Source organism: Leptosomus discolor, chromosome 2 (genome assembly GCF_034619465.1).
Source record: "Leptosomus discolor isolate bLepDis1 chromosome 2, bLepDis1.hap2, whole genome shotgun sequence".
Taxonomy (NCBI): Eukaryota; Metazoa; Chordata; class Aves; order Leptosomiformes; family Leptosomidae; genus Leptosomus; species Leptosomus discolor.
The window spans coordinates 30,770,230-30,793,944 of NC_141392.1; the positions used below are offsets into that span (position 1 = coordinate 30,770,230).

General features: G+C 37.1%; 1 protein-coding gene across 1 annotated transcript in view; it reads right to left on the reverse strand.

Annotated features, from left to right (window-relative positions):
- The window catches only part of TASP1 (taspase 1), an 87,395-nt gene that overhangs the window by 37,919 nt on the left and 25,761 nt on the right, over window positions 1–23,715 (reverse strand). Inside the window, 5 exon segments of the mRNA XM_086460834.1 lie at window positions 6,561–6,639; window positions 7,534–7,653; window positions 13,172–13,207; window positions 13,209–13,262; window positions 14,335–14,441. Of these exon segments, the coding sequence (XP_086316960.1) occupies window positions 6,561–6,639; window positions 7,534–7,653; window positions 13,172–13,207; window positions 13,209–13,262; window positions 14,335–14,441 (396 nt within the window).

The window sequence follows — 23,715 nt, forward strand, 5'->3', positions numbered from 1 at the left end:
CCTTCTTTCTGTCTTCAGAAATGCAATACGAAAAGGTTCGCTGGCTTCAGTGGCTGATACACATACACAAAGCACAGCACCCATGCATGAACACTGGGTAAGTACGCTTTCTACTACCTCCTGTTGTAAAGATGTAAAAAGGAACGCATTATTCTCAGTCTCTACAGTTCCACTCAAAAATTCCACTGACAGTTGCATTTTAAAAGCCTCCTGAGTTAGCCATTACTGTAAATTTTATATTTAAGGTTCTGTATATCCAAAGAGAATTATTACCTTTCAACTTATCTCCTAGGTAAAACACAGCCTGCCTTTTACCCCAGTAGTATTACTTTTGGCACCATTAGTGGACGAATATCGACAATCATCATGGACATTCCAACTGAGGAGAGGATTCAGTGTCACACTTGATATTATTTTGAATGAGAATAATATACACAAAGTCTTTGATTCCTATTATGTTCAGGAAAAAATAGGAAATGTTTTCATAAACTACAGCCAAAAAAAGGACTATTGTTTCTCCTGCGGTTGGGTTTTGTTTCACAAATGTTTTCCCTCCAAATAATACCCATCTTCCTGTGTTTACATTCATATACCAACAAAAAGCATCCATTAAAGAGTTCCAAGTGGCCTTACGAGTGTGGTTTTGGCCCCTTTTTTGGGGTGGTGGTTAAAGGGGAGGCTGTTTTGTTCCTGTCTGTGTCCACGCACAAATGTGTGCACACGTGCTTGCACAAGCTTTTAAAAACCAGAGATTTGTTTTCTGCTACATTGATCCGAAAAACAGTTTAGCTGTTACTTACATTTATACTAAACAAAGGCCACTGGTAATGCTCATCTCATTTAACAAGCTTTCACTCAGTCTCTACCATCATTCTTGCATGGAATGGCACTTGTGTTGTTAGATGCCACAGTTAAGGTTGCCCAGGTATCTCAGCTATGCCTGCAACTGCAACACTTTCTGAATTTCTTGAATTTTAATACTGGTTTTGAGATACTTACAGAATTCCTGTAATGTTTATCCTTCAGTTGCCAATAAAGTCCCACAACTTTATGAGGTTTTTTTTTTTAAAAAAATATTAATTTCAATATAATTCAGAGTTCATACATTGACATGTCTTCAAAAATTGGTAAGAAAAAATCGGAAAGACTTTGTTTACACAGAAACTGAATTTTAGACTGAAAGTTACAGAACAAACCTTGAATTTAAGGCCCTTTATATTCAGTCATTCCTAAGTTCCACCGTCTCCCCCATTGTGTCTTTAGAAAGTCTTCATCTTTTGATTTCAGTTTTCCCACCCCCCCCATATCAAACTATAGCCATAAAATATGAGTTTTACAATATCCTGCATTTTATAAACCATGAAGTAACTTTTGGAAAGCCAAAAAAAATAAAGCCAAAGAGAGTGTGGCTAAACAACAAGGCCAAGAGACTGTTAGAGGTAAGAAAATACTGTTCAAAAAGTTGAAGTCATGCCCAAACGAGTTCAGAACCACCACCTTTGGCACATTCAATATAAAATCATTACAAAAATGGCCAAAAATATTTGAGAAACAACTTGCTAAAGGCATAAGAACTAATACCAAATCCTCCCTGAACACGCAAAAGCAGGAGGCCTGCCATCATCCACAGGGCCAACAGATGATCAAGATGTAAAAGCATGTCTTCAAATAATAATGACCACTGAAAGAAAACTACATGAATTTGGGTACTTTTAATGAAGTACTTCTATGGCAAGACCTTTTTTCTTCCTCTTTTTTTTTTTTTTTATGAGGAAGGTATTGAAAGATATGTCCCAAATTGAAGCTTCAATAGAAGTATTTTAGAACAAAATTAATGAAAATTCAAGAATAAAACCTACTGCGTTACTAGCTGTGGCATTTAAACTAACACTTTTCTTTATCCAAGAAAGCTTCGACAAAGGTAAACCATGACAGAATAAGAAAAACACTCCCAGAAAAATTTAAATAACTGGTCTTCTAAGTACAAGAAGAAATGAGAAATCTTGAGAAAGTCATCCCGACCTATGAAAAATAAAGATATCTCCAGCTTATAAAGTCTCAATATCACAAATTGCTAAAAGCTTGGATAACACAGTGGCTGTGCCTTTCCCAGTCCTGTACTTTTCCTTGGAGACCAGCAAACACCGTCTATCTCTAACAGAACCGATGAACCAATGTGTCCATTCTTGCATTCCTGCCAGTTCCACATGGATTTCAATGTGCAAGAGTTTGCATACTGTGTACTTTGAATTACTATTCCAAACTCTCCTTTCCCCACAACAGAAGTTTAATTACCCCAACCTGTTCAATCTCTTGCTGATCATAGCCTCCAAAACCCAAAGACATGAGAAATTTCACAAGTATGGAAACAAAATGGTAACCTGGCCCTTAGAAATCACTTGTAGGAAACTGATGTCAAACATACGGCCTGATATAACGGACTCTCAAGTCTTGAATTTCTATCCTCAGCTATCACTAAAAAAAGTTAAAAAGTCTAAAACAGCACAAATGCGAAACCTTTTATTTCCCAAAGAATCCTTAAGTGAAAATTATTTGATTTAACATATATCAATACTTAATAATTTTGAGCATACTTTCTATAAAGCTTTAAGGGAATCATAGTTAAACTTAGTTCAAGATTTTTTTAAAAATTTCAAATGCGATTTGATCAATTAGCTATTCTTTGAAGTCATTTAACAATAAATATTAAAAGTCTACACATACAGTATTCAATACACACAGCACCAAAGCCTAATTTTCTTCTCCCATCCACCTCCACCATACAACAGAAAAAAACCTCTCTGTAGAAAATATTAGGATAAATTTGTGCCAAATTTACCACCTAAAGACAAAATGGTGAAAACCACAGAAATCTAAACTGATTGTAAGTTTCAGTTATTTTCTGTACATATTTTAAATGCTTTTACATACAAGTATATATGTCTATATGTAAAATGAAATCTGACATGAATGTGCACACACACACAACTTCTTTTTTATACATAACAACCAAGTTTCATTTGTTGCTGTTTTTTTAAAATACATGTTCACACAAAACCAATTTAGAAACCTACAAGAGGGGCGTATAATCACTACTACAAATACAGTCTAGCCTGATTTCAGGTACACCAAGTGACAACACTTCTCTTAGGAAGCACCGTCAATCTTGGAGCTTTTGTAATCAAGGCATCTGCTAGAGTTTAGGCAGTACCTTTATTTTCCTCAAATTTTATCCAACAATGATGTACGTTAACATATTATTTTCTTGCTTAGCCTTGGCAATTTCACCTTTTGAATATCTGCAGATGTTTATGTCCCCATTCCCATCTCCAGCTGTGATCCAGCCAAGTTGTAAGTTTCACTCTTTCAACCTTTCCTATAATTTAATTTTTCCATCCCTCTACCCCTTAATTAACTCGTGGTTCACATTGTTGGATGTTCATATTTTAAACAAAAGTCAGGCATCAATATATTTTAAAACTGCACTAAATATAAATTACATTACAAAATAAAACTTTATGAGCTTCTGAAAATGGAAAAAAGAATGGTATTGATTACAGAAGAGCTCTCACTTCCTCTAAACTCTCTATCTCCCTCTCACACACACACATATACACACACACTTTAAAGGAAAACAAGAAACATGAGTTTAATTAAACACCACTAGTCTGAATTTCAAATAACTGAATATACTGATGACCATGCTTCATTGAATGCCAGCAGTCTATTTCAATTAACTGGGATTGGTATTAATGTCATAGAAGTTAGATTTGAACCAAAGAAACAAACACACACACACACACATATATATATATACACACACAGACGTGTGCGATAGTTATAAATAGTATAACATTAAAGTATTTACCACTATATAAAATTGGTACCAGCAAAAAGAAAGAAGGCTTCTATTTAAGGCCATCATTAAACCCAGATACCTCTTTTAAGTGTATCAGGATGCTTGCTGGTACTTGCACAGAATCACAGAATCATTCAGGTTTGAGATCATTGAGCCCAACCATCAACTCTACTCTACCAAGTACACCCCTAGCCCATATCGCCAAGCATCACTTTTAAACGACCTTTAAACACATTAAGGGATGGCGACTCAACCACCTCCCTGGGCAGCTTATTCCAACATCTGACAACCCCTTCAGCGAAAAAATTTTTCCTAATGTCAAGCCTATACCTACCCTGGTGCAGCTTGAGTCTGTTCCCTCTTGTTCTATCATTAATTACTTGTGAGAAGAGACCCACACCTACCTGTCTACAATGTCCTCTCGGGTAGTTGCAGAAAGCGATAAGATCTCCCCTCAGCCTCCTTTTCTCCAGGCTAAACAACCCCAGGTCCCTCAGCTGCTCTTCATACGACTTATTCTCTAGGCCTTTCATCATCTTTGTGCCCTCCTCTGCAGCACCTCAATGTCTTTCTTGTACTGAGGTGCCCAAATCTGAACAGAGTACTCAAGGTGTGGCCTCACCAGTGCCGAGTACAGGGGCACGATCACCTCCCTACTCCTGCTGGCCACACTATTTCTGATGCAGGCCAGGATGCTGTTGGCCTCCTTGGCCACCTAGGCACACTGCTGGCTCACGTTCAGCCACTTGTCAATCAGTACACCCAGGTCCTTTCCCGCCGGGCAGCTCCCCAGCCACTCATCCCCAAGCCTGTAGCGCTGCGTGGGGTTGTTGTGACCCAAGTGCAGGACCCAACACTTGGCCTTGTTGAAGCTCATACAGTTGGCCTCGGCCCACTGATCCAACCTGTCCAGGTCCCTCTGTAGAGCCTCCCTACCCCCAAATCCAGCTGACTTTGTGAGGAACAGTTTTAAAAGATTAAATAAAGGTGTCCTCAACTTTTCCACAAACAATCTCTAATATTGGACTTATACTCACTAACTATTCTGGTCCCCAATACTGCAATATTTAAATGTATTTGCTTTACATAGGTAAGCATTTATTAAACTAAAATCAACATGGTGTTCCTTGAGCAGGAAGATCTTCTGACACTTCTGCATTTAGCAGAACTTTCCTTTGCCTAAGTACTAAAAAGGACACTTGCTATTACTAACATTGAACTTAAGGTGAACATCTACACAAATTTTCAACAGCGCAAGACAGGCTTAAATATATCGGAAATTAGAAAGTTATAACACTTCAAAAGCAGCACAGGATATTTCTGATGCTCTTCAGCCTCTGTCAAATTTTAGTTCTACTCCCCATTACCTTGCTCCCCCAGGTAGTTCTGTAAAGGACTCTAACTCTGCAGTACTCTTGGGATACAGTTTACATTACCTAAACCTGAACTCTGCAGATTTTTTTCATTTCTGCCTGTACTGAACGTTGATAACTCTGACCATGAGGCAGTGGTCCAAACCACAAGTTTTGCATCCTGACATAAGCATTTACAAAGAAGTGTTACAAGTAGTTTTTCTGTTTGAGACTGTTCAGACAACTAGGAAAAAAAAATATATGAAATGCAGTCCTTTCAACTGTTTTTATGTGGAAGTTGCAAAGTAAAAGCCACTCCCACATAACTTCACCTTAAGGTTTTTGAGTTCTACAATATTCACTCAGTATTGTGTAGCAATACAATTATCTTTCCGACATCTCTTCTGGACAAGTTAAAAACATCCCAGCATCTTACATTGCAGTGTGAGCTATCTTCCTAGTTATCTTGTGGTTGTTTTTTGTGCTGTGTTTTTTTTTTTTCTTTCTAATTTTTACTATTTCTTCAGTCCTGTTAGATTTAGTAGAACTGTTGCAAACTTGTTTTTACAATTGGTGTCTCCAGTGCTCAGCATGCCAACTGATAGAACTGCTCTGAGCGATACCTGGCTGACAGATATCAAACGAACAAAACATTTTTGTGTATCCATGATCCCAAGACTCCCAAAGAAGAGAAGAGAATCTATCCTAATTCTTACATTACTTTCACAATTTCTGAATAAATGTTTTCCAAGACACTTTTTCTAATAATTTGGTTTTCCCTTTCCCCTTCCTTTTGAGAGGAAAAGAGTGATGAAGAACAAATTCACTTAAAATAGTAATTAAATATTTTGCAGGGAAAAATGCTGTTTGTAGCATTTTTGTATCCAAGGGACCCTCTGACGTTAAAGGACTCTCTAATTATCTTAGTCCTTCACATAAGGCTGCCAGTCAGAGGCATTCTGTGTTTAACACAGTATTAGGCTTATATCAGCACATCTTTACAGGAGGACAGGTCCCTTACTACATAACAAATACAGCACATCCTTTCAGTGCAATACTAAACCTTTTAAACAGGATAAAAATTCACATGGTAGTTAATTATGTAAAAAGACCCATATAAGCAACCAACAGAGATTAATCCATGGATTTAAAGACAGTACCAACATGTGTGTGTGTGTATATATATATATATATATATATATGTCAATAAATTATACACATGTAGAATGCAGCCTGGAAATAATGTTAATATTTTAATTCAACATTCATAGGAATATTTTATTTGGAATGTGTAAACTAATTACAGAGAAAGACAGCAACTTTGAAATATTTATAAAAGTAGTAAATACCTGAAGTACTCACAGCAGTGGAGTAAGGGGTATGAGCTCCTGTATTTTCAGCCCAGCAGCCACAACCATAAAGTGCTGCCTAAGGAAAGAAGTGCATCTGTCAGTATATAAGGTTTTTTGGTTTGTCTGTCCCCTTCCCTTAAAACAAAACGAAACATAACACTAAAAAACCCCAAACCAAGAAAAAAAAAAAAAAAAAAAGAAACTCAAGAAAAATCCAAGTATTAATACAAAAGATAAATAAGAAAATTGCAACAGTCACAATTGTAATTCCAATCCATTTTGCTACATCTTCTTTACTATTCTTCAGAACTGATTATCATAGATGCATGGCATTCAAACCTAACTTTACAGAAAATGAGGGTACAGACATCAAAAGACAAAATAATTCCAGCTGTTCCCTGTTTATATAAAGTCCCTTTCACCTTGCTATTCCAAAAGAAAATTTTACGTACAACTCAAAAGAGAACTGCTTTTAGGAGAGTGGCAAAAGCCAACCAAAAATACAGCTGTATGGCAACAGAGTATGACATTTCTGATGCACCTCAAAATTCCCTTACCTAGTAACAATGAGGAATGCCTATACTTGATGTGTTCTTTTAATACCTTTGTCACTTCTACCAATTCACATGATCATTTAAAAATCGTTAGCTTCTCTAAATATTGATGAAAATCTTATTTAAAAACACTCTAAGCATTTAAGAGATATTTGTGGTATTAAGGACGTATTTAAGCCCAAGAAATTAACTTATTAACAGCTCTGGCAAAAGGTAACTAACTACAGAACGACTTTTTACCTACCAACGCTTTTTAACACTGATGGAGGACACTAAAACCAAACTTGCATTCCAATGCAGTGATAATGCTTTCAGAGTTTAATGGGAAGTAAGGAAGAACATCAGTTTGCTATCACAGCTCTTGCTCAGTGTCACAATTGCAGAACAATTATTCCCAACTGAAAACGTATAATCACCTGACCAACTCTTCCAGGATGCTTTAGTGCTAAACCTCCACTGGAGACAGCAGCAGCAACATTTCCTTCTTGGTCAACAACAACTGCACCAACTGTATCCAATGTTCCTGAGTCATTCTCCTGCAGGACACACAAACAGAAACATCTACTAAAAATAGTATATTAAAGTCAGATTACACTTCTTAGCAGTGTGCAAACTAACGTGCACAAAACCAAGTGACAGGCCGATCAACAGAACGGTTTTGCTATTCATGCATATTGTACCAATTGTGCTGCCATAAATCTTCCCAAAATGCTCTTTTGTCTCAGACAGGACCTGAAGAAAACCTCTCTGGAAACAAGAAGGTAATAAACATCTCAGAACTCATCCGATGCTTAGATTACCTGCCTTTACTCACAAAACTGCCAAAAATGCTGTTTTCTTAGTGGTGGGCACTTGTGCACTAAGAAATGATTCAGCAGCTCATTTCAAAGATGGCATATCAAAAGGCCTTTCCAAAAGCTTCAAGATGGCCTTTTCAGAGACTCCAATCTTTAAAGCTACGTGTGATTTAAAAAAAAAAAAAAAAAAAAAAAAAAAAAAAGTCCCCAAGAAGCAGCTTACCACATAAAGAGGAAATTCTGATATTCTGAGTGAGACAATAAATAGAAGCCTTGAGAAGCAACCTCCCCCAGGACAGATGCTTTCTCCCAGACTTGTTCTCGGTTCAGCTTTAGTGGCTTCCCAGTTGAAACAGATTACCCTTTGTTCCCTCTGGGTCACTAGAAAATCATCCTTTTTTCCATTGCTTCTGAGGCAAATTTGCTCCCCTAAGAGCAGGGGCGTTTCAGCATTCATTCCTGATCAAGCTCTCTGCCTACTGTCTCACAAACACTTCAGCTGTCTCACCTTGGATCTTTCTGTCCTTCCCTCCTTCCTTCACTTAATTCAGTCACTCTAAGAGAAAGAGCAGTCTTCCTCTCTCTGCCTAGACTTGCCCTAGATTCCCTTCTCTGCAGAAGCCAGGCGAAGGCACTCTGATTTCATGCCCAATCATATACTTTTGATGGGACACAGCATGCAGCATACATAAAATAAAATGAAAAAACAAAACCGATGCATCATCCATCACATACTCCAAAGATGAACACTGCTGTTTGCACAAGCCCTCAAGCCTTTAGCTGATCAGTCTTCCCTGTATAAAAACTTACCTGTGTCAAAAAAATCCTACATAAAACTTACCCAAGGAAATAATCCCAAAGGACATTAAGCTATTCATATAAATGCATTTTTTCTGGACTAGGATCCAGAGGTAGGATGAAAAAAACCAATAAAACTACACCCAAATATCCAACTTCAAGTTATCAAGTTCCCATCACCTATTAAAATTTCCTTGGGCATACAATGTCACTCGTTAAGCAGAATTCTTTAGGAGACTCATGCTGATGATACTCTGGCCACACTTAAGAGGTAACACTTGAGTTAATACTGAGCCAGTCTTAAAAGGAAAAACACACAATGCAGCACTAATGTTCTACAGTATTTTTCAAGCAGCTGGAACTCCTAAGCAGGAGCGTCATCCTTTGTTGTTACCCAGAGGAACAGAAAGTTTCTTATCTTCACCTACACCAAGATCTTTCTGAGCAAGTTCTATACTCAGAAGCTGACACTAACCATAGCCAATATTAAAAGAAACAGATGGATGGCCTAACAGTAAAGCACAACTGCTTAGAAAAGAGAGGTGAAAAATCACAGATCTAGGGTCTCAACTGGCATTGGAAGGAAGAGTAAGTGGAAAAGCAGAGGAAGGTAAAAACCAGGATCAGGGAAGGCAGGAAAAGGAGAGGCAAAAGGAATTCTGAGGACTGGAGCAAAGGGGATAAGAAAAGAACAAGTTCCCTTCCGAGTTGTAAAGATAAAAGAAAATTATTGAACCCTTCCTTAACATCTCATAGGCAAATGTATTTCACATCTCCCAGAACTGCCAGCCACAACCTAATTCAGGTACGATTAACCCAGTTAGAACAACACTAGTCAGTGGACTGAGAAAAGATCTTAAGCAGCAGAGCAGACTGCTCACTGGAGGTGCAGACTCCCATCCTTGGAGGTTTTCAAGATCAGACTGGACAAAGCTCTTCCCAACATGAATTTCCCTATGATCCTATGATTTTACATAGAGAAGAACTACTAATATGATGCAGGTTTTGTTGTCCATGCCTTGCTCCCTTTTATCAAAGGAAATTACACCCACAACAAAAAACTTGATTAATAGACAACTACAGATATGAAAATCAATCCCATCAAAGTTAGGAAATGCCAGAATTAAGGCCACCTGTGTAATCTTAAGTCATATTAAATCAAACACTTGGGGCTCCCATAATGAACAGAAATACATTTTAGAGGGATGAGGCTCAGTATGGATCAGTATGTTTTCCGTATTCAGCTGACAGCAAAGAAAAAACGCTTGCAGCCTTCACAGCATCTGTAAAATTATTTGCTCAATCTGCCATCCACCTTTCACTTTAGTTCTCACATGCATAAAATATTTGCCTTCAGTAGCTATATTATTAATCTCTTTTTTAAAATATATTTTAATCAAAAAGCACAAGCATTTACAAGTATATGTTGCAAGGAAAGTTTCTTCACCATTATTTCCTTGAAAATAAGATCTATTTCATATTAGCATTTGCTGTCAATTAGGTAGTATAGTTTGCTTGCTTTGGCTTATTTTATTTTCAGATGGGGCTACTTATGAGGCTGGAAACCTCTTCTAAGGGAAGCATTTTATTTAACCTGGTCCACACAACATTCTGAAGGAAATCTGTATCACTGAAGCAAAGGAATTCCCTATTTTCCTTCTCAGTAATGTAAACTCAGGGGGGTTTTGTGATCAGAAAAAGAATCACTGCTAATGCCATATTTATCTTTACTCAACAAACTGAAAGCCAGTGAGGATCAGTTCTATTCCATATCCAATGGGAAAAACACATTGGCAGATGTTACAGACAAATCTTCTATTATGTCCGCTGTTGGCCTCTAGTATGTCCGCTGTTGGCCCTTTATAGATCAAGTGGGAACACAGAGGAGCACAACAGTGGATAGCGTTATCTAGAAAATGCAACCATTAATGTATTTTGGTCTTCTAAAATCTCAGATTCTTCATGGGAGTGCTTCTGCTGATTATGGCAGCATTTAACAAGGTAAGAGGCAATATTTTAACCAACATTTTATTTATTAAAGTATTTTGAAGAAATACTTATAAATCCATTTAAGTCAAGGGAAAATGTCACTATCTGGGGACCAGTTAACACACACCAATATCCAGAAACATTTTTCTCTAGGGCAACTGACAGCATAGCATGACGTACATGATTGGTGCAATATTCGTGTTTGAAGAAGGGCAGTTATGAGCTAATAATACACAAAGCTCGATAAACAACCCTAGCCTTTCCAGTTTAATAGCTCTTAGGTGTGTAAACAGGACATTTTGTCTGGCCTCCATGTTCAAGATGAGGGAATTATTTCATACTGTATTCCACTGAAGAGTTCTGTTGTTTCGTTGTTGTTGTTTTTATACTGGAACGGATGAAAAGTATTTAAGTTTCTTTTCCCATATTAAATGGAAGTATACTTTTGGAGTCTAAAAAGTATTATTATCAAAGATCATTTCAGCATGAATGTGGGACAGAAAATTTCATTCTTTAAGGAAAAGGAAATGCATAAAATTCCAATTCCTGTTCAAACTGCAAAAATAATAAAAAAAAAAAGACAGAAACTAGGATTGCCATAGCTGACTTCTACACTCACAACTACCTTCACACAGCCATAAAAAATTTGGCTTGAGGAAAAAGCTGTGATTAAAATTCACCATATAAAATGGGAATGATGCATAGTGCTACGCATTGATTGTTGCTCACCTGAAGAGTTCAAGCTGGAACTGCCTAAAAGTTCACATAGTATGTTCAAGATGATCAATGACAAAAATTATAATGCACAAAATACTTCAAAGAAAAGCATGTATTTCTGTGCAACAGACATATCTTTTTCTTTTCTAAATGTTCAGTGTTACTGTCTCAATACAGTAGCTGAAGAATATGAAACTGCTGATTACATACATATAATTCAAACTGTTGTGCAGATAGACTTGATTTGACTACACAAGTTAAACTAGATAAAAACCAAACCAGTTTTCATAAACCTCAAACTAAAGAATGTTATTTATGGAGTTAAATAACTAGCCTGTAAAAAAGTAACCTATAAACACTAACCTATAAAAAAAATTCATGTGCACTGGAAATTCTTAGTGCCACTTACTCAAATGAAGGAGAGGACAACTCCTCTTACAAGTAAGTTCAGCATAATTGTAAAACAAAAGTTTGTAATAGCAGAAGACAAATTAAAATATGGCATTTAGCCACATCTAGCTATTTTCAGAAACAATTTTCTCATAAAAAACAGGTTAACAGTACGAAGACAAACATTTACTTCTGATGTTTACTGGTGCTTGAGGTAAGAACTTCAGAATGGCATCTGGCTGAATTAACACACCATAGCCAGTCCCCCTATGAATACGTTTAGTTAATTCACACAGAGAAAGAAATTATTTCTTCAATATTAAAAAAAATAAAGTCTCTATTTCCACACCTTCAAAATTTAATGAAGTTGCTAAAGGATCTTCCTGTGTGCCATCGCATAACCCTCTACAAATCCTACACTGGGTAAGCAATGAGAATACAGCAAAGAGAACATTCCATTTGCTCGGAAAATAAGAGTCCTTTAGTAAGTCACACTGCCTAGTTTTTCCATACAATCTTTATTAAATTCAAGCAGCCTCTCATTATTTCTGAGCTTGGTATAATTTAACTTTTATTCAAAATTAGTTTTTGAAACTGTGTTTATTTTTATCTAGTGAAATTTATCAGCAGCTAAAACTTTCAGGTAATTTCTGCCTTTTTTGGTCTGCAACACTATCTCTTCACAGGCCTTTTAGTTATGATTTCAACTTCAACTTTGTTAACATCCTTTCTACCTTGCTCTTCTCCCAATTTCTAAAATTTCATAGACCAAAAAGGACCAGAATTTATAACAGCTGTGCAGTACTGACAACAGAGGCACATAAGCTAAGTTATAGCACAGGGCTGAAGCAGGTGAGAGTCAAACTAGACCATGAAACAGCTATCAAGTCCTGCTGAAATGGACAGGTCTGCAGCTCCAGAAGAGCATAGCAAACAAAAAATTAAATGAGTATTTATCAGTTAAAGCTTAACTTTGACAAGATGATTAACTTTTAATTATTAAAGTACTTATATGGTATTTAAATAATTATTTTTAAACCTTTTAAGAGAGCTTGGCTTTGACAGTATGAGTTTTGGGATGACACACCATGTGCCTCATCCTTGCTAAATGGCCTTTTTCTAGTAGCTTAGAGAGAATTATTCTACTTTTTTTTCAGAATTTTCTCTTGTAGAATTTGATTTTTCATTTCTATTTCATTTTGAAAAACTGAATTTCCTGTAAGGCTGCAAGTATCACTCACTGTGTGGATAACACAAGCAGTCCATGTTGTTAGCATGGTTTCGTTTTCATCCCCCCCTCCATGGACAAGGATGTGCCCAGAAAGTTGACAAAACCAGTGTGTTATGTTACTCAATTACTTACCAGTGAGTAGAGCTCTATTTGATCACCTCCTTTACCTACCAGCATTGGCCTTTGGAGGTCTCCCACAAGCGCTGCACATGACTCTGGAGCCCTTGAAATTTCAAATTGCAGGTCGGTAAGCTCATGCATTGGCATATGTTTCAAGCATTGACGTGCCCCTTATTACATGAACATCAATACTGTACAGAGACCCCTTCTCCCTCAGTTACGTTTTAAGATCATTAGTTTCACAAGGAGGTACGTGAAGTCCTGTAAACAGGAAAAATTCCCAAATTAATAACTTTTTTCCCCCCTCTAGCCTTACTTTTTTTACAGGTCTTATCTCCTTGAAAATAGAAAAATTAGCACCTTGCTAGGGAAAACTTCTTATCTAAGAACACAGAGGAAAAATTGCTAATTTATCACTGGTTTGCATTTGCACAGACTACAGAGAATAAACTCTTTTTGCCAATTCTCTGGGATTTATACGTTATTTATATCAACATATGCAACTACCTAAGGCAGTGGTCAGTCAGCTTACCAGAGCAGAGAGAAATGGCCAATTCAAAAGCCCACAGGCCCCAAATAAAACATAGGCATTTAATTTAATGACCTATACTTCGATATTCAATAGCAAACACAAATACTGCGATTGACATTCTCAAATGGTAGCGAAGGTCCTAAATTCAAACTAGGAGTGAGGGGAACAGAGGGAATCCTAAGAGGTTTTTAGTACAAGTAATATGGGCCAGGTCAATGCTAGATGCATGCACAGATGCACATGTTTACCTACCTGATATTTCAAATTTCACCAATTCCAGCTCCATAATGCAGTGCGCTCAGGAAACATTAAAAAGTGGGAAACAGTGACAGAGATCCCAAGCTAAAGAAAATGTTTCAGTAAATAATTATCTGTTTGTGTTTACATTTGTCATCTTTCCAGTTCAAATAGAGCAAAATATTTTTCATAGCACAAACAAGATACAAAGTAACAGTCTGGTTTTCAAATAGCAAGGCAGAAAGTTTTAGTTGTACTAAGTTATCATTATACCATCTAAACATTAGGATGGCCAAGGAGAAGTGGCTTCTGATGCTACATTAGTCTTATCATACACAACACGAAATCTATTAGCAACCAGCTGTAAGTTTAAGATGACACAATGAAATTTTAAAGAGGAACTAACCTTTTCATTTGATTGTCTTCTTTTCTTTAGGTGAATGAGATCTGTTTCCACCTTTTCGGCCAACTCCAGCTTCCTCTTGTTCCTCTTAAAAGCTGCTAAACTAAACCCTATAAAAATAGTTCAGAAGCATTTAACTAAGTAAAACTTACTTAATTTAAACAACTACTGATAAGCTGACATTTTGGAAGTCTTGTTCCCCACATTATTACTGATGCAAAAGCCATCAATAAAAAAAGCCAACAACTAAGTATTTAAGTTTCGGTCCAAGATGTTTACATCTTTTCCTAAGTGAAAAAGTTTTACTATTGTTCAGCAAGAGTGATGGATAAAATATCTAGTAGAAACAAGTTGCTGAACACATATGGAAGCTATGTTGGTCTAAATATCTCTCTGTTTGGCAAAGAAGCAGCACTGCACAGAAGAGAACGGAATAAGTGGCTTATGTTAAAATTATTGTTTTTGACTGCTGACAACTAAATAGATACCATGTGAGCGCCTTCTGATATCCATAAAATTAGGCTTCTATTTTATTACCTTAATTGCATATCTGTACGTTTACCCATATATTTAAAGCCACACAATAGTCTCGCAGTATTTTTATGTTCCATAATCCAACACAGTCTAAAGACCACCTAGGTCTTGAAAAGACAAACATGTCTTTTCCACATCTAAGTCCCACATTCAGAAAGGAAGTGTTCTCTAAAGTGGAGTAAAAAAAAAAATTGTTATGCTTAAGAGACCAAAATTACATGTTCCCATGTTCCCATTTCAGAAGTTTCTGTTAATGAAAATATTGCAGATACTGACATACTTAAATTAGTTTTGACTTATTATCCACAGATTGTTTTAACATCCTCTTTGAAATGTAGAGAAAAGAGGACTAGGGAAAAATGTCTTTAGTCACTTGTTTAGTCTTGTAAAATTAAGCTGTTATGAGGGCAGAGGTATACGCAGGTAAGTCACAAATTCAATGAAGTTAAAAAGCACAGGTTTCCTATTTAATCCATAAGCCTTAAAATATAATTTACAATTAAATTCTGAATATGGCTACACCACTATTATTCAGAAGACTAGAAAAGCTGCAAGAACAGTCTACGAATAAAATCAATATTGCAGAGCCAACAGAACACAAAGCTTTCATTTACAATTCTCACAAGGTACACAGACAGTGAGCATTTTACTTCTTTGAAACTTCCCCATTCAGGTGCCAAAATCACCTAGTGAACTCTCCTTTTAAACATGTTTTTAAGTATATAAACCTGGAGCTTTAAACTACCACAGTTATTCAAATATATAACCTAAAAGTAATGAGAAAGCTGGCATTTCTCTCCAAAAACCTAATGAATACCAGTTTCATAGAAACTGTAAACACATATTAATCTGCCATCACCAAGAAAAGAACTCTTTCTACCATACAGAGCTGATTAATGCAGCTACTTTGGACAACACATTTCTATGTTTGAAATTAGGTCCAAAGCTAAAAAACAAACCCTTAATAAGGGGGAGCAGGCAAACAATCATTTTAGTCTAGTACTAATTGGGAGTGGGGGGGAACGAACACAAACACTCACAGAGATCAAGAATTTGTTAAATAGAAGTGCCCCAAAATAAACCAAGCCAGCACATTGTTTTTAACAGAATTTTTAAACAGCAGAACTTGTAAGTTGACATGACCTCAATAAATACAGCAAATACCTATGGGCAGAGCCACAATGTGGGTGAGTAAGAATGGTGCCTGGCCTTGGTACCCATCAAAAATAGGTTCTTCTCAGGGATATGCCTAAGCCTGTTACCTACTGCTGCCAGTGCCTCTTGCCAAGTCAGAAAAAAGCTGTGTACCTAGAGAAGCAAGACAGATATGAGGGCGCAGGAGCCCACACATGCAAACCTGCACAAAGTTTTCCTTATGCTCCAGAATCTAATGCTAGTGGAGTCCTGAAACCTTCTGCAGTATTTGCATGTTCACCAGTTCAAATATATGCACAAAGATCACATCGAAACTAGAGGACACACAAGCTAGTTCCAAGCTGCCCTGCCAGCTACAAGAGTGCTGCTATATGGCCTCTGAGCATCATCACTCCAACTCTACCTTAGTCGCTACTTATGCAGCCATTTTTTCCACAACATATGAAATTCTCCAAGCTTAAGAGAGATAATTTCATTTGCTGAAGTCCTCAGTCTCTAGCTAAGCAATTAAACAATTTTCAGATTTTACCTTGTGCTTTAAGATTCTATTTGTCTTTTCAAAACAAGAAAAAAAACAAGATTTGCTTTGAAGGATCTAATTGTTCACAATAATTTCTTATCTGCATTGTTAACATAAAGTGGTATCAGTAAGCTAGGAAATATAGGGCAGAAAACAGGTTATTATTAACAGAGAAGCATACATTTAACTAGGCAATAAGAAACACTAAGTATGAAATTAGGCTAGCAATGTACTACCATGTCCATGTTTACAGAATGGATGACTACCCTACAAAGCAATGATTTTGGCTGACAAAAACCAGTAGCTTAGTCCTCAGGTGTCAGAAATATTTTCAGCTCCTGGGTACCCCAACTGCCTTTCAACTGTGTCCTGGGGTAAACTCTTATCATGCAATTTTTCTCTACTGCTTTTCTTACTTTGATAGTCTCATATGCGGGAGAAGTGGTGCAGTGCATCAAGGACTCTTTTACTGGCTGATTGGATATCCAGAGCCCCAGGAGATGCTGCGGCATGCATTTTTTTGCATATCTTAGATAATGTCAGACAGACAGATGAAGGAAGTTTTCTAATAACACAGGATTATGTAGGTTGAAAGGGATCTTAGAAGGCCATGTAGTCCAACCTCCTAGGAAAAGCTAGTCTGATTCAAAAGGGCTATATAGGAACACTTCAAGTTTTGAATACCTTCAAGGATGGAGATTTCACAACTCCTCTGGGCCTCTGTTCCAATATTTCATTATTTTTTTAAATTAGTCAAAATCTCACATATTCTAATTTACGTCAGTCCTCTCTCATCCTAGCCCTGTGCATGAGACACCACCGTACCTAAGTAATACAACACTTAAACACACAAACACAGAACAACCTAGGTTAAGGAAGTTAGCATGTTTCCCTACACAAACTTTCCCAGCTTCTACCATCACAGTATCTACAAAACTTAATCATGAGCTCCTATTATGACAGGTACTGTAATATTTTTCACATTCGAAGTTTCATACTGTTACAATAGAGATATTAGAGGTGCCACTCATGGTTCTGTATTTCCAGATTACAGGAATTTTTATCAAAAACACCTGAAGGTCTTTTGTGAGAGGTGGGGAGGGGATTGTTTTGGGGAAGTTTTTTTTCAGGGGTGGAGGAGGGTAGTTTTTTAATATCATCTCTCCCTTCCTTGAGTTATTTACATGAACTAAGGTATTAATTCAATCACTCTTAAATTTTATTCAGTTTAGCATGAAATGTCATAGCTTTCCACACTGTAAGGGGAAGTCAGTCTACTCAGCCTTCCTCTAGAGAGGAAATTCTCGTGCTCAGGCTACATTTAGAATAGTTATTAGGATTAACTTCAACATTCAGATGAAAGACTTTTTTTTTTTAGGAAGGACTCATGAATATCTGCCTTTCATTATTCAGGCAAAATAATTATTATCAGTGATTATCAGTTCCTCTCAGTAGGATAAAAGAGCTAATATCTCCAAAGTGACCAAAGAATTGTGAAACAAAGGACTACCTTGTAAAACAAAACCTAGCAATTTGTCTTTTTTCCTCTGACATAGATTTATGCCCAACTTCAGATTATCAGTTAAAAATAAAATATCGTGAATCTTCAACTTGATTTTTTTCCCCAGAATAAAGGAAAAAGACTAATAGCAAGTGAAATGCTGCCTGCCTTCAATGTATTCCTGCCTTTGCAATGTTCCATCTACATAAAACCACTATAAATGCCATTACACTGGCTAGTACTCTGTTGCTTTGTCTTGCTCTACCAGTGACAAAAGAAACCAGAAAACACAAGTGAGCTTGACACTAAACAAATTAAAGACAAAATTAAAGTTTTCTGAAAACATCCTGTAAATTTGGTCCTTGACAAAGAATATATTATGGGGCCTTAAGTTCAATAAAATATCATTTATGAACTAAAAAAATTCCAAGATTCAAATGTGCTTGGTCAACGATGCATACGTAACATGGAAAAATAACCCACTGAATAACTGTTCTGAAAATAAGCGCTATACACAGAAGGAAAACGCCTACACACAGTTTAAGTTCATAATTCACATTAAATCTAAAACAAAAACTCAACTTTGTGGTGCAAGGTTGCTAAGAAATTTCATTTGTCCTAAATGACAGTACAAAAAACACTCTCACCTTCTCCAACAAGACAGCATATTCCAAGCTTGAGAAGAGGAAAAGGACACAACACAGTGTTGAAGACAGGCATGTTTTCCTAAAACAAATGCAATATAGCTACATCAGCCTGATGTTGCCTGGGCCAAGGAGAAAGGGAAGCAAGAGAGGTAGAGCTTATTGACTGGGGAGGGGAAAAAGCTAGAAAAAAGAGAGGTAAGGGAGTAGATGGCATTTTAGTGTGAAAAATTATTGGATCACAGCCCAGAGGTATTGCTGGAATCTGTAGAAAGGTATTTAGTACAATACCCTTTGATTTTGCTCAAGAATTTAAAAGTTTAGATGAACATCCAGTATGTACTTTCAGTTAAAAGTCCCTGACAATTACTGCTCTACACAGTAATAGCTTGTATGCTCAAACTCATTTTTAAAAGAATTGCATCTCAGAAGCCACAGAGTACAACCAGCCGTTCTGTTTTGCTTTCTCATTTATGTGCACACTGTTATAAATAAAACTACTTCAGAGCTGCTGGGAGAGGAAGGAAAAAAAGAACAAAAAAACCCACAGCTTTACAAAATTATTGTCTGTTAGCATTTAAATGCCATGCTCAGGCCTCATCAAGATTAAAGATGTGTAACAACCGACAACAAAAGCACATCACAACTAGAATATTATTAAAAGTTTAGGACTTCAGTCTCACATTTACAGTATTTATCATATGTCCCTGCAATGCAGCATGGGGTGCCTCTTTAGGAACAAATAATCTTCAATGACCTCAAAACATCTTCCCAGCCCACCACATTCTCCTTTCAACCTTGCAAGGTACCAACAGGAGCTACCCACGTGGACTCTGTTCTTAAATGCACTGCATTTGGGGTCTAACTGTGTTAATTGGTGGAAGTACGTGGTCACAGTAGAGTTGTAGAAGTTGAGACAAGTGTAGGGGTTTGCCGTGGAGAAGGCTCAGTGGCTGAGCACAGAACATGTGGAAGTAGCTCCTGCTCAACGCTACTCGCCTTGGTATCTGTGGATGTGGTGTCAGAACACGTGCTTCATAATACGACATAGTATCTATAAACGCAGAAGAAAAATCTCACAGGCATGTCTTGCTCAAAGTTAAGACTGTTATGGATTTTCCCATTTTCAAAAGGTTCCAGTGTTACTGGGTACCCTGATGAGAAAAGACCACAAGACCTTCACTACACAATTCATTAGCACAAGAACCTTCTCCTACACTACCATGGCTAGACAATAAATACAGCTTTTATACAGGCTTTTTAGATTGTTATCACCACTTAACATGAAGAGATGAGAAAGTGATTCTCAGCATGCAGGTCAGTGGCAGAAGAAGAAAGAGATCATTGGTCTACGAGTCAGCTCAGAGACATCACCTGTGTGCCACTTGTTTGCCATAAAACTTCCACATCATTTACTCGTCTCTTGTACTAATCCTTTGGGCACTCTGGCAGTCTGATCATTCCCATAACCCCTTTTACTGTTCTACTATGTACAAGTAAAAATTTAACCAAAACTTTGGACAGTTCTATTACACAATGAAACAGTAACTAAGTGAATGAAAGACAACGGTATTCTCCATTCTTCATACCTCTTCAGAACATTTTCTTAGTCACCTTTCACAGCCCATTAGAAATGATCCAGAGAACAGAGGTAAGAGAAAAATGATTAGAAAACTAGAATAGTCCTATTCATTGGGTCCTTGAAACTACTGAATTGTACGTACAGAACAAAATGCAAGACTAAGGGACCTTTTAAAATAATGGTAAAATTGATACATATCTACCTGTTAATTCTAGCCCTGGTACTTTAAACAGGCCTATAGCTGACAGGCTGTTTATTATAATACACTACTATTTCTTACCTAAAGTTAATGCAAAACATTCTTTGTAAAACATCCATGTTTCCTTAAAATTCCCATGCTTTCATAAGCCACATCTATTCCCTTACATATTTTCAGGCTAGGTTGATAATTCAGAAAATATTTAAGTGAACAATTAAGTTTTCACGTAGAAGTAACAAATTCAAATTTCTAGCACCGCTAAATTACAAATCAAGTTCAGGACAACACTCAAACATTTCTATTTACAGTGGTGGAACAGCAAGCTGGGAACCCAAACTCCAACGTCTCTCTCACAGGCAGAACAAATTATTATGCAACAGAACATTATGCAACCAATGAGTGTTCGGCAACTCTTGTTCAAAAGCAAACTGTAAACTGAAAATACTAAGAAAAGTCTAAGAATATCTTTAAATCTTCGAAGTACAGATTGAGCTCTGACCAATCATATAGCACCCCCTGGCAGACATTTCTTACAGTCAACTGAAAGAACCAGAAAGGAGAACTTTCTGTGTTTTATCTTTCTATTCCATATTAAAAGAGAATGCAACTATTGGAGAGAAGCGAATTAAAAAGGAATATACTAGCAAATTAGTTAACCCACAGGAATTAAAATGATCCAGTGAAGAATTCTGTTGAGCAGTTACTAAAATAAATAGCACAAATGAAAACAGACAGATGAAAATAAATTTCATTTTAACAAAGCTATTTTAAATGACAAATTAACACCACTTATGCTTGTGTTGGGACCAAAGACTACTAGTGCTGCTTCCCATGTTGCCATACTTTGACAGAGACACCAACATGAATGAGAAAAACCCCCCCACTTGGCATCAAAAGCACATAAAAAAAATAACCTATCTTTCCCAGAGCACTACTACATAGATCTGTTCTTCGTAACAAGAACTCAGGTGTTGCTGGACATACCATTTCTTACTTCTTTCTCGAAGAAATGTCTTTTTCCCCGTCAAGCAGCCTTTCCTGCTCCCCAGAAGATTTTCATTCAAAGCATCTATCTTCTGGGTACTCCAGCCCAACTTTTTTCCTGGTTAACTTATAGCCATTCTGTTGGCTGCAGTTAGCTGCTCAGATTTCAGAACTGCAAGCGAACCTACACTGTTATATTCAGTTCCAGGGAGGATTTACATCAAGTCTAGCTTTTTTTTTTTCCTTTTTTTTTTTTTTATTACCAGTGCGACACATGCACTTATCAAAGCTCATTTACTTTGCGTATTACGTAACAGAGGTTGCAACTTTCACAGGTAAAAGCATCTTCTATCTGAGTTATCTCTTAGCTTCCTAAAACCAGATCTGTATTTAGATTAACCAAGCTTCCTAATCAAATCCCTAAAACCCTTGAGTTTCTCTTCAGATCTCTCATTCTCACCCTAAAAACAAAGAAACAAAACACAATCTAAGCTACTGCCCTGAGCCACTGACTGAACCTCATAGCACAGTTCCAGCAATTTGGCAAGTATTTTTCTTAATGCAAGAATAGTGCAGTGGAGGAGAAAACTAGGGGTGAGGTGAGGTTTGGGGGTTTGGAGGAGATGCAGGCTAGGTACACAATACTGGTGGACAGGGAGACATACAGTGTCACTAGAGTATGACATCTGCATGACACTTATCTAGAAAAGGCTCTCCCTCATTAAAGCAGCCAAGCAGCCATAAGATAAAAAGGAATATCCTTGCATACAGAAAATTGGTTAAAAAATAGAAAACAAAGTAGGAGTAAATAAAAATCTTGCTACAAGTAGAATGCCAAATCAACCTATAGTAGCACCTACCCTGTTTAACAACATGATGTCATTTTACTGACGACACTATGTTATTCAAGGTAATAAGAGAACTTGAGTGAATAAGGATTCCGAGTAGTGACCTGCCAATGAAACAGCAGCTATTCAGGAAGTCTCAAAATAATGAAAAAGAGGTAGTTCTTCACACAACCCACAGTTAAGCAGTAAAGATTTTTGCAGATGCTGGAAATTAATATGAGCTCAAGAGGAAACAACAATTTCATGGCAGAAAATGCCACTGATTACCTCCATGTATGCAGGAATCAGTCATGACTCAGGAATGTAGACTCTGGGACAGCAAATGGGCTAGGGAAAGGGAAGTATATATTTGCTCTGTTCTTACATTCTTGCTTAAGCATAATTTGTGGCTAGTCTTGGATTCCAGTTATCAAGCTACGTGAACCCACTGCAGCTGCTCTTGTTCTTATGCAACATAACTTACTGAAGTACTTATGGTCACTTCCACATTGCTAGAGTCTGAGGTACAAGCTTGCTGCATGAATAGTCACCGTCCTTCTCTTTCCCCTTCAAGACTCAACACTGTAAGCAACTGTAAGATGCTGCCTTACACCACGTTATCTTTGTCAAATAAACTACTTTACATCTACTACAGGCCGAACCAAAAAATTCAGATAAAAGTTGTTTGGTTATCACTAGTGCAGGCACAGATATGGACAGTTGAAGATGTACCTCAAGTTTACATTGCCTGTTTAAAGTATACTTTTAACATTAGGTTGCACGATACATTTCTAAACTGTAATTGCACTCAACACTTTCATCACACTTTCAAAGGTGTCTCTCTAGCACAGTGTAACAAAGCTCTAGCATAAGCTAGTATGGGCTCTAGTATTGGCAGGAATTAAGCTCTACTATGTGAAGGAATTCACAAATTCAGCTTTCTTGCAGACTGTAGGCAATACAGGCAGATCACATTTCAGGGTTGTTTTTTTTTAAAAACACCCCCTCACTACACTGGAAAGCCACCAGATTTCTACAAACGGTAGAAATCCCATTTCCTCGCACACTTGGCAAACCACAGAAACAAAGCAGGTGAGCCTTGACATAACCTTGATGTAGTTCAACAAGTAACATGGTTTAAAACATCATTTCAGTTTGGTGCTCAGATACTTTGATAGTTCTGAGAGAATTATGGAGTGTGACCACAAAGCTGATCGTGCAACTTTCTTTGTAACTGATCAGATGGAGAGCTCCATCCATGCAAAACCAACCACACAATCCCACAGCCTTACAGCATGTATAACATTAGCCTTGCCAGGTCCGAGAAAAACGAGACAGAATAATGTGACTTCAAGAATATATTTTCCACGTACAGCACAGAGAAGCCAAAACACAGGCACCTAGTTCTCCCTGTTAATACTTATTGCAAGTACATGTC